The 12,205-nt window shown below is 45.3% G+C and overlaps 1 protein-coding gene across 2 annotated transcripts in view; it reads left to right on the forward strand.

Annotated features, from left to right (window-relative positions):
* Positions 1-5,408: 5,408 nt before the first annotated feature.
* Positions 5,409-12,205, forward strand: part of PLXDC2 (plexin domain containing 2) — a 278,546-nt gene continuing 271,749 nt past the window's right edge. Inside the window, exon 1 of one of the 2 annotated variants that reach the window (XM_064444755.1) lies at positions 5,409-5,930. In XM_064444755.1, coding sequence (XP_064300825.1) covers positions 5,822-5,930 — 109 coding nt within the window. In that variant the 5' untranslated portion in view covers positions 5,409-5,821. The remainder of the gene's footprint in view (positions 5,931-12,205) is intronic. The other variant, XM_064444756.1, reaches the window with a different exon arrangement.

A 12,205-nucleotide genomic window follows, 5' to 3' on the forward strand; every position in this document is an offset into this window, starting at 1 on the left:
CACACAAAAGTTTGCATCCATATATATTTAGGTTTCCGTCACAACAACAGAGAAATAGTATTGGCAAAAATGATTTTTTTTTTCTCTCACTTTTATTTCCATGCTTGCTTTCTCTTCTGTGTCATCCTCTTTCTTCTGTGTCAGCCTCTTTCAGTTCTCCTATAGCTTTAACTTAGCCTGCTGACCAGTGCTATACTGAAATATGAACTTCTCTGTTAAACTTGGCCCTGTCACAAGCATTTAGGGAACCTTCTGGTTCTTCTTCCATTCCTGGGTCCCATAGCTATCACTGCACTGGACATATGTAGAATAAGGGTCACAACCACAGCCTTTGCTGGAGTTGCAAGGATGGGATGTGGGACTTGGAACTCCCAGGCCTTGTTTTGTGCTTTGCTGCCTTGTGGTTTTCAAAGTTGAGTAATGTCCTCAGAGCTCCTGATCGCAAGCAGGCAAAGGCATTGTTTGGTGCAGCATTACTGGTGCCTGTGTCAATGTTGTTGCAAAGGCAGATTCATTGAAAGAACGTGTTTGAAGCATCTCTAGTTCAAATAATTGACTTTAGATGGAACTTTTTGGTTTCTCATTTTGAAAGGATGCTCCATTTCAAAAACTATTCCATTCTTTTAAAATCATTACAGAGCTCAAATAGGAATCAAAACTGGTTTGGATTAAACCTTTTGTTTGACCTCAAGCTTTATTATTTTTTCATGATGCCTTGCTTGCTGAAATGTTCCTCTTTAATTTTTTCCCCCTCAAATTGCCAGTGAACCACTTTATCACTACATAAGATAATGAGACTGAGTTCCAGTTTCCACATCACAAAGTGTCTACCACACCATGAATCTGAACTATCTCTTTACCCCCACAGAACCTCTCCTTAGCCATAGACTGAGGCACAGGCACAAGGCAGTACATGTGGGAGGTTTGTCATACTGCTGTCCTAGAGATAAGCAGAAAGCTTCACTGAACAAAGTCGCACTAGCATTAACCACACAGCTCTTAGAGCCAGAGTACAGGCATATTCTAATTAATCACAATTACACAAACTCATGCATTTGCATATAGCACTGCACAGAGTAGCAGGGAATTTGGCAGATGCCTATTGGATGTGACTCAGCCAGCAAGGGAACCTTGTTGCCTGCCCCAGGAAGTCAAGCTGAGTGATGAGACTAGAGGCTCTCCCAGCCGGGGGAACAGGGGAAGAAACAAAGGCTCATTTAATAGTGCAGTGCCACTTCTCTGGAAAGTCACTGTATTTTCCTATTTAACAAGGAAGCTACCTCTCTGCTTCATACTTCACATCTGAGTTTTGCATGGCCTTTTAGTGATTCCACTAAATGCTGCGCTTCTTTGAACTGGCAGAGTCAAAGGCAGCTGCCAGCTGGGCAGCATTCTAAATTCACAGCTCTAACACCTTGCTTTGACAATACTAAACCTAATACCTCAGCCAAATTCCTGATAGCAATACTATTCACCTTCTTGAGCCCTATTCAGCTACCAGCAGAGCTCCAAAGGGAGGGAGGTGAATCTCAGTGGCAAACTCACTCTAGGGCATTAAAGTCTATATGCGGCTTCAATCTATGATACTCAACAAACTGCAGACTACCTGACCCATAAGGATCACATATTCAATTTTGTACCTGTGGGGACTAATCCTAGTAAATCAAGTATTATTTATGGCTCTAAAATTATCTAGATCTTTTTATCACTGCAGGTGGGAAAGTGGGTAATTTTTAGACATTGCTCAGTTACAAAAGATATTGCTAGTTGTAGTCTATTTATTAACATGCAGGCACAATCTTCTGCAGAACAACAGCAAATGCAAGTTCACTAAACAGGAAAACTCACTTTGGTTTGTTCCTGTAAGAGAATACAGAGGTATTCTCTCCACTCTTACAGATGCTGCAATTACCTATCAGTTTATTTCTCCCAAATGAAGCAAAGATCCTCCCCTGACTTCTCAAATTCAGAAGCAGGTATCCTTCCAGGCTAGCACTGAATGCTTACAGGAGTGCAGCTGAGGTATGCCTCACCTGTACCTATCAGAGCAGAATAGATAGCAGCATTTTAAAAAAGACAGAGAAAAGAAATGTTAAAAACTCTGCTTTTCATAATCAGATGCAATAAGCCCAGAAGATGTGTGGGTTGAAAAGACTATGTTGACATGAAAAGAAAAAAGACCAAAAAAAAAAAAAAAAAAAAAAAAAGACAGATTCTTAAATGAATGTGTGAATGAGAGTTAGCACCTGCAAGCAGTATTACAGTGGAATAGAATGAACAGGGAGAATCTTCCCACCCTTCCTTCCTGAATGATTGATGTTATAATCAGGGATACTGGAGCTACACAAGAAAAGAAAAACATAATGCCATATTCTTGACTGGTGAAAATGAAAGCGTTCACATTGATTTCTGTGGAACCACTGCTGTTTATGCTGCTGCAAGATATATCCCTAAGAGAGGTGAGATAATGTGCAAGGATGGCGAAGATAAAAGCACATAAGAGGAATAAAAACTTATCACAGGCACTGTGTTCCAAGTAAACACAGCTCATAACCTCAGGAAGCCTTCAAGAAGTTGTTCTTTCAGTTTTACTTTTGCTTTATAAATATCAATGAACGCATATACTCCTCTGTTATGAATCCGTCTCCAGCAATGACACGTTGTCATTAATCATTATAGGATTCATTATTAGCTTTCATCTGGGGTTTTTTTTTTAGTGCAGTAAAATGTTTTGCCTGTTCTTTTCCACACAATTATACGAAGATATAGCTATGTCCTGATTATCTTTTTTAATACAAGAGGGACAATGCATACAGCCTCCCTTGGTGAGCACAGTTTGATTTTCACCATGGAGCACAAGAAGTACTGAATGCAGTGACTGTATGCTAACCTCCCAGCGTGCATGCTGCAAAACTGACACACAGCTGCATAGAACATTTGCAAATTAGGACTAGGGGACCTGGTATGTTGCTGGAACTTTTATCTGCAACTGACTTTCATCTTCAGCTGACTACTGCTAATCCTTTCCTGTCTTCAGCATACAAAATTTTTGGTAGTACATCTGTGAAGAATATAAATCTGAAACTATAAAATGAAACTTCTGGAAGACTGAGAAGCAGGTAGCGAATGAGAGAAAATTTGAGTTGCCCTCATTTATGCTTTTCTATACTATACATAGGTGGTTTCAAGGATTTATTATTTCTTATTTTTGCAATAAGTAAACTTTTTTCTCAAATCATTCAAGTTTTTAATATTTTAAGATTTACTCTAACTTCAATATATTCTAATTTATGATAAAAAGTACAAAAGCACATGAAAAGAGATTTTGAAATTTCTTCAGACCTTACTGTTCTTATTGTCATCTAACAATACTGCTGACAAACAGCTGAGAGAGAGGTAGTCCTCCTTTAAGACTACCTCCCTATGCCTTCCATTTAAGGCCAAAAGCTCAACAGCCCTCTCAGCAACTCCAGCAAAACTTGGGGAAAATTGGGCAATTGACCAAGTGTCAAGGAAAAAAACAGTATGCAAACGGCAGGAAGAAACCTTCCTCCCCCATTTTGTTTAAGAAACAGCAACAGCTTTAATAATAACTTGACCAAATTTGCACAGAAGTCTGTGGCATAATCCGGGTCACCTGGTATATAGGATGACCATACTCCCCAAATTCCCACAGATTTCAGCAAGGCCAGGATTTCAGTCTGCTGTTACTTAGCATAAGATCTTCAGTGTCATCTTCTCTTAGGAAAGAATTTCTGCAGCTATTTTTTAACAGTACTTGGAGTAGTTGAAAAGGATCTTTATTTTTCCAAGGGAATATGCAAAAAGGTTGAACTAAAGCACCCACTGTAAACTCAGACAGACAAATCTTACTGGTATTATCCTCCAGTTTCCTATTTGAATATATGTCAAAAAGATTTTGCTAATTTCTACATATACTTCAAATATACTTCTTAAACCTACAAGTGTCGTGCTTTGATTTACAAATAAGCACATCAAAGATTAAAGAGCAAGACAATTACAATGGAGTTGATGAATTCTTAATCTCAGAAACAGTGGTAAATTAAGGGAAAAACACAGTCTTGTTACTGGCTGTTCCTTTGTGATTATGTATTAGTTATCTGCTATATTTGACATTCTGTAGCCCTATTTATTTGATTAATTTAATTTTCGTCCTAATTAATTTAATTATTTTGTAGCAAGGGTTGAGAGGCTGGTGCGTTCATGGCTCTCTACATGGAGCTCAACTGATTACCAGCGCCACAGTTTGCTGAGCTGGTAAAAAGCCGCCGCCCGGTCCCGGTGCCCCTTTCGCTTGTCTGGGCTTGACTGATGTGCCCTCGGCTCGTTTCTGTCTCCGCGCCGTTGTCCGCAGATTAATGTAGGGGATGGGATTATTCACGGTGCGTAAAATTAAGCATGTAGATCAATTTTTGCAGGAGAGAGCCCCCAGACCTTGTACTCTTGAAATGATGGGTGTACATAGGCAACTCTTCGACCTGCGAAGAGAAAAATGAAAAAAATAAAAAATAAAATAAAGGCGGGGGGTGGGGGGGGTGGGGAGTGAGTGGAGGCCGGTTTCCCCGGAAGCACTGGGCAAATTTGGGGCAGGGAGCAGGGATGGGGGATTCGGGGGCTGCCACAGTTTGTCGCTCCGCGAAACAGACATCTCTTTACAAAGCAACTTTTGAATAACCGGGCGACGCCGGGCTGGGCTCTCCCCGTCCCCCGGAGCTCGCTATCCGTGCCGCCGCCATCCCACAGCCACCCACACCGTGCCGCTCCGCGGCCGCGCAGGGGGCGAGCTCCGGCCCCAGCCTCCCACCCTGCACTGTAGGTTCCCGGCGCCGCGGGGCAGCGAGCGGCCCCGCGCTGCAGCCCGGTGCCGGGGGAGGCGGCGCCCCCCGGGACCTCCGTGCGGCGGCCCGCGGAGCGGAGCGCGGCAGCTGAGCGCCCCACCGCTGTCGGCGGTGCAGCCCCGGCGCCTGCGTCCCACCGCTCTCCTGCGGAGGCGGGCGGGGGACGGAGCTGGGTGGGCGGCCGGGACCCGGCCCCAGGCGAGCCCCCTGCCCTTGCGCGGCGGCCGGCGGCGGCGGCGCGGGCGCGCACGGCGGCGGGGGCCGCGCAAGGGCCGGGGGAGCGCCCGCCTCCCGCGGCTACCCTCGGCCCCGCGCTACCACCGCCGCCCGCGGAAACCGCCCTGAAAGAGAAGGAGAACTTGTTCGTCCCCGCCTGCCTCCCCGCCGCTCCCACGTCCTCTCCCGCAGCGCATCCGCTCGCCCTCCCGGTCCTGCGCCCCCCCCCGGGGCTCCGGGCTGACCCGCCGGCTCCGGCTGGAAGATTTCCCCTCTCGTTTCCCGTGGAGGGGTTTTGTTGGTAGCGGCGTACCGGCGGGAGGCTCCGTCCCTAAAGCACCCTGCCTCACCCTGCGGGGGAAGGGAGCTGGGTGGGGGCAAGCCAGGAAGGGAGGATCTCAGTGGCTCTCCTAAAATCTATCAGCAGGCGGCGAAAAGGGAAGAGTTTGGCACTTGAAGGCGAGGCTGGGCTTGTTTTCCCCAGCGGTGATGCCGCTGGACTGAGAGCGGCGCGGCCGTGCAAGTTGGGGGGACAGAGCCCCCTCCCCGCCACCCCCCAGACCCGGTCCAGCGCCTTCAGCCCTGGTGGCTCGTCCCTGCCGCCCCGCTAAATGAGTGCCGGTCCGAGGACAGGGCGACTCAGCGCCTGCTAGAGCTGCTCTTCGCCGCCCCCCCGGACTTCCTACCCCCGACGAGGAGCGGCGCACACCCCGCACCCGGAGAGTTGTCTCGGCAGGCTCCGTGCTATGGCGAGGCTGCGGAGAAGCAAACTAGCCGCTGGATTTCTATTACTTTTCCAGTGCCTGAGCGAGCGCTGCCAGCTCGCCGGCGGGGAGACGCCGAGGCAGAGCCGCGGTAAGCGAGGCCGGTACCTGCCGGCGGGCGGGGCCGGCCCGGGCAGCGCCGCGGAGCCCGGGGCAGCGCGGCCGGGCCGGGGAGGGCCAGGGTCAGGGGGCCGCGCCGCCCCGCCGCAGCACCGGCACGGCGGGGGTCCGCGGCCGCGCCCCCGGAGAGGGCGAACGCCGTTTGGGGGCCGGCTCCCCCTGGTCCCGAGGGAGGCCGGGGCGGCCGCCGTCCCGGCTTTCTGCACCTTCCTCCCCCGGCTTCTCCGGAAAGAGGTCTCCATTACTTCATTTATTTATTTTAATGAGAATTCGAGACTTTCCTCCTTTAATACATCTGCCCCACCATCACCGGGAGCCGGTGCTGATCACCTCCGCAGCCCCTTCGCGGGGTCCCCGGAGCCTCTTTCCCAGCCATGTATGAGACGCCCCCGAAGGCGAAGGGTTCCCACTCAAGCGCCGGGAAGAGAGGGACGGAGACGCCGGCTCCCCCGGGCAGCGGGGCGCGGCGGGCCGGGGCGCCCCGCAGCCTCCCCCCGCCCGCGGCGGGGCTCCGCCGCTCTCCCGGCAGCGAGCCGTGGAAGGGAAGGCAAAGTTTCCCTGCAGATCCTGCCTGGGAGAGCTAGCGGGCACTCTCCTTCCCCGCGGAAGTCGGTAGCTTGCAGCCTTCCCTGGAAACCAGGCGTTGAGATAAGGAGCAAAATAATGGAGGAAGCCCCACGGGGCTGTGGGACCTGGTCCTTAGGAGCGAGAGGGTCTCTCTATTGACTAAGTTTGCTTGTGATAGTATTGGGGTCCTCTTGTCAGCCCTTCTCGGAGGCACCTGTTAATGCGTGACACACAGCACCTGTAGCGCTTTGTCTCGGGCCACTGTTTCCCACAGCGTGGGGTTCTCTTTAGATCACTAAAGCCTTCTGTATCCCGCATTCCTGTGCTGTGGAGGGGAAAGCTGCTAAAGGAAAGTTTAGTGTGTTTGCAGATAGATACTGAAGGAACAAGTGAGGAAAGTCGTGGGTTTTGTGTGTCAGGGGACCTTGCTGCAGCAGCAGCTTCTAGCTTACAGATATTTTTAAAACCTGAGCCTTTATATTTGAAATACCAGCCAGATTATCATCAGATGAAACATGACCGCTGGCCTCCCTGGTGCAACAGAATTGCTCCTTCTTCCTTTTCTAAAAGGTCTGATGGAAATGTAAAGAGTTTTGTGGTCACAGTGTAACTGACCCGAACAAGAGAGACTGGGGAGTTATTTGAAAAGTCCAGTGAGATTACGTGCCAGACAGAGCAGGGATTTTCCCAGGCAGGGGCCTGCCCCTGGGTTTGGGAATTGCTAAATGACAAGGTAGCTCAGCAGGTTGCTGGGGCTCACATGTCACTTGAGGCCAAAGGGAAAAACCGGGAGGAGACTTTTCGTGTACTGCTGCAAAATTCATGCTGCTGCTCCTAGGGCTTTAGGCAACAAATGTTGGTATTTGTTAACGTTAGTTATAAGGAAAAATAAGGTGTGGTGGTGAGATTAGAAAACAAAAATGACTACATAGTGTGGCAGGGGACTGAGCTCACAAAGTTCATTAATCTTCCAGCCGTTGTATCTGGAAAAGAAAGTGTCAGTGCTGACTAAATGAAATATATTGTATCAGTGGGCAAATAATTACTGCACATCACCGATTTAGGCTGTTAAGTTGTAATAGTCCTGTCTGCACCAGGAGGTGCTATAGAAGATACACCCACAGCTTGATTATCCGTAAATCATATATTAATCTCTTGTGTCTTCCTGAATGTGATATGAGGTATCAAGGAGTTTATAGTCAGGCAAATATTATTTTGATATCTAATACATTCTGAAGAAAATACACTAAGCGGTTGTGTTCTTCAACTAGTAGGATGGACAATCTGGTGTCAGTTTTGACAGCTAGATGTTTATAACCTTGGCATCTTTTCCTTCCCTCTTGGTTAAAAAGACTGTATTATGACAGCAATAATTAAATGTCAGTAACATAATTAGAGTTGTATTTAACATGTATTCGTCATTCCTCTTTTTTTTTTGTTTTTAATACTGCTCTTCTTTGGAAAAAAAAAATGCAGTGAGGGACTGTGTCTAATCAGTAAAAAGAGGATAATTATTATGTAAAGCCAGGGAAATTCAACTTCAGTCTCTGCTCTGTTTACAACTGCTGTTTCAAAGTTTTACTCTATTTATTATCTACTGCATTCCTCAGATAGCTCGGATAAAACCTTTGAAGAATTACAGTAAAAAATAAATCTTTGAAGTAGCTGCTGTTTTGACGTATTCTTTGAATACTCAGTAGCAAAACACCTTCTTGAAACTAATGAAATAAACAGTAGCAAGAAATGCAAACATTTAGTATGCCCTGGCAGAGCTGGAGCCGGGGGAGGGTTTCTGAGGATGTTATCAAAGGGATATGCCATGATTCCAACAGAGACAGAAAAGTATGCACAGACATTTTTTGCCAGCTCATCAGAATTACCTTGCTGGCTAAAATCAGGTCAGATCAATTCAAGTCAAATAAATTTCTAGGCATGCTGGAATTTGTCTGGCTACCTCTGGATGTTTTCAGTATCCAGATTTTTGTGAGCAAGGTGTGAGGCTGCGCTGGTGGGAGCGGGGCTGTCCCCGCTAGAGGGCACAGCGTCAGCCGGCCAGATGCGTCTCTTCTCCAGGAGCGCTCCATCCATCCTTCCCTCTGCCTGGTCAGAGCTTCATTTTTGCTAACAAAAAATGCTATATATCAAGGATGAAGGTTCTTAAACATAAGGTTTGTGTGCATGTGTGCTTCACAGTAACCAAACAGAATACGACGTGCATTTAGTGAACTGGAGCAAATGGTCTTTTGAAAGCTCACGCAATGATTAAGGTTTCCCAGTTGTGAGGGCTCGCTGCTTGTTGAAGTGTTGCCACAAGAAGCCTTGAAAATGTTACATTCTTTTGCAAACACCATCAGTCAGAATTAGGAGGCTGTTATTGTAATTTTTCTTCTGTCAAAACATATTCCAGAATCCTGGCATAATTTATATTCATCGGACTGCAGCTGTCTCCAGGCATCAGCATTCAGAGAGGGGTAGAATTATTTTTATGGGATAAACTACTATTAAGCAGAGTTTATCTAGCATTTATCTACTGCGGAAAGAGTCACATTTGCTGTTATCTACTGCTGAGAGAGTCACATTTTCTGTATTGCCCGAGCTTTACTCTGTTTAAAAAAACAAAACAACTGAAACCAAACTTTAATCATTACACATTTGAACCTTAAGCCTTTACCTTAGAGGTATCAAAAGAAATGCAATATTAGATAACATGTGTGTCAGGTATTTTTTTCTCTTTGCATTCAAAATTACTTTTTTTTCCTGTACGTGATATTTAAATGAGGACGATTGGGTTAGAGGATTCCAGTGACATTTAAGAGTAAATCCTATTTATGTATCATGGGTATTTTACTAAGAATAAGAATTCGTTCCTGGTTCTTACTTTTATTTTTTGTGCTTTTTGTCATTGTCATTTCCTCCGAAAGAGTGGTTTGAAATATTACTAGTAAACAGTGGGTAAATTAAGACTATGATAAGGTTGACTGAGGTATTAAATTCAGTTTCGCAGAAACTCATTTCCACAAATTTAGACTAAGATCGATACTCATAGTTCACTGAAGGTTTAAAAACCTCTTGGGGAAAACACTGGTTTTGTTTGGCTGTAAATATTCTTCTTCAGAGTTTACATCCTCACACAGGCACTTAAAACCCAGCAAATACTTGAGTCGGATGCTAGGTTTTTTCTGACACTTAACTTGGAGCTGATGATAAATTATAGGGAAACCAGCTCTCTACACTGTAAACAAATGTAGAAAATGAGGAAAAGGTCTGTATAGTTTGAAATGTTCTTTTGTTCTGAGCAACAATCTATTAGCAATACATACAGGCCATTCAAAGCAAAATGCTGGGACAACATCTGCTGTCTTGCTGAATACCAGATTCCTCCAAAAAAGTTTGCTGTTGAAAAGGGCTGTTTCCTTTAGGGGAAGACACTCCTGAGACCATGAAGGAGGTAGATGAGGGAATTCATAATGTCAGGTGATAAGACACCCACTGAGGAAAATAGTCACAGGCCTATGGTGAGTTAGCATTTTCATTAAGGACTTTTCAGCGCATTTTTGGTGGAGCAGTGCTGCAGGTCCCTGCACCTGGACAGACCTCAGGAGATGGAGGTTGGGACCTGAAGCTCATGTTTCCTGCAGGACTACTGTGCAGTGATGCCTGGAAAGTTGCTTTGCTTTGAATTAGGCTAAAGACCGCTATCACACAAAAAACATGCTCAGTTGACTCTTACTGATTTTCTCCACAAAGTAAATAAAAGTTTCTTATTAAAAGAAATAAAAATTAAAGCATCATTTGTCTCTGTTTGTAATAAAAGTTGCTGTGGTTTTGTTGGGCTGTCAAAGTACTGAGCAATTCCGCTGCTGGTAACCTTGAAAGCACTGGCAAAAAGAAAGCTCTATAGCAGCCCCAGTTTCCAAATGTACCGAGGCCACAGTCTTGTAGACTGAGAACATAGCTGGGGTAACTGGTGTGAGTGTATTTTGAATTCCTGGTGTGACTCATGCTTCCTAAGGAAAATGAATACCAACGCAATTTGAGAAGGCAGTAGTTAAGGTAAGCATGTGCTGGGGGCTCTCTACAGGGTGAACAAAAGGTAATTTGATGGGAGCATTTCTCATCTAGTCCAAGAAAATGTTGCAAGATTGCCAGAAGTGTGAAATTATATCCAACGCTTAGGTTTGATGAGGGCTGAGCTGGGAGTGTTAATGCGGTCCAATTGGCAGATGTCATATTTACTAAACTGGAGAATTGCATAATCACAGCAGGAACTGGAAGAAGCCAGGAGATTATTTTCCATGGAGAAGTATGTAGAGGAGCCATGCTAAGTGCACGTGGGTTTTGTTTTTGTTTGTGGCTTCTGACAAATGAGCGTAAAACATTGCCCTGAGGTAATGCTTGTGAGTGCTGGGTGCTGTGTCTCATCATGGAACACTTCCTCCGCTTCCTCCTCTCTTCTTTTTCCTCATCCAACTAATAAACATAGCTTCAATTAGCACTCATTGCTGTCAACATTGAGCAAGCAGTTGTGCTAAATGTCCTTGTAATTCTGGGTTTGAAAGAGCTTGTGCAACATTTTCGTCTCCCGCAACCAAAAGGCAGTGTGTAGGAGTGTGTTTTCAAGTTGGATTTGGCCCAACCATTTTGTCTTCTGAAATGGGCACATGGAGCAGGTTCTTAGGCCAGATCCAGGGTCAGGCTTGGTGTTTGAGTGAAACAGAGTTTCAAAAGTAGCAAACATCTTGATGGAATGATACATCAAGAGAAATGTAAGTATTAATATGAAGACAGATACAAGACAAGACATCACAAGAGTGGTGCATCTGCTCTACTCAGCAATGGTAAGATCCCAACAGGAATATTCCCTTCAGTTTCAAGTACTGCACTTTAAGAAATACGTGGATTAATTGAGGAGTGCCATATGAAGGAATAAAGGAAAGAACACTGCTAGAGAGAATAAAACCAAGAGGTGACATGGTAACAATCTTCAAGTGGAAAAGGCTTCCACAGAGAAGAAGGGAATAACTTGTTCTCAACAAGAAGTAACAACTTCAGTTGCAGCAAGGCAGACTTCTAAACGTTAAGGCTAGGGGAGTCGATTATCTCTGAGTAGTCTTCATCACCAAAACAGGTTAGATAAACATATGTCCAAAATGTCATTCTGTCCAGAAAGGCAGCTGTTCCTGCCTTGGAGCAAAGGGCTGGACAATGTGACCTTTCAAGGTCTCCACCCAGCTCTCTTGAATCATTCTGTGTGGGTAGCTTTAAATACAGATTACTTCACATTGAACTCAGCAGCTAGATAAAATACAAGCATGAATTCAAGTCCTCTCTTAGCTCGAGTTCTCTGTCTCTCATTTGTCAATGATATATGTGGTTTTAATGTGATTTTAACGTATACTTTCTGTGGCTGCAGACAAGGTAAAGACATTTAAAATGCTGCTTTAGTTAGAGTTCTTATGAAATAAGGCTTTTAAAATCAGATTTTTTTCTTACTTGGTTAGAACTTCTATCTTTTAATACGAACACTACCTAGGTTCCATTATAAGCAGATAATTATTTTTTTCTTTAAAGATATTCTCATAGTGACTTTTTTGGACTTCAGGCAGTCATTACTTAACCCATGTCATTTTATTGAGTGAAAAATCCTTGACTTCAATAGGGAGAGTTCCACAAATGGAC

This window comes from Phalacrocorax carbo, chromosome 2 (genome assembly GCF_963921805.1).
Source record: "Phalacrocorax carbo chromosome 2, bPhaCar2.1, whole genome shotgun sequence".
Lineage (NCBI taxonomy): Eukaryota > Metazoa > Chordata > Aves > Suliformes > Phalacrocoracidae > Phalacrocorax > Phalacrocorax carbo.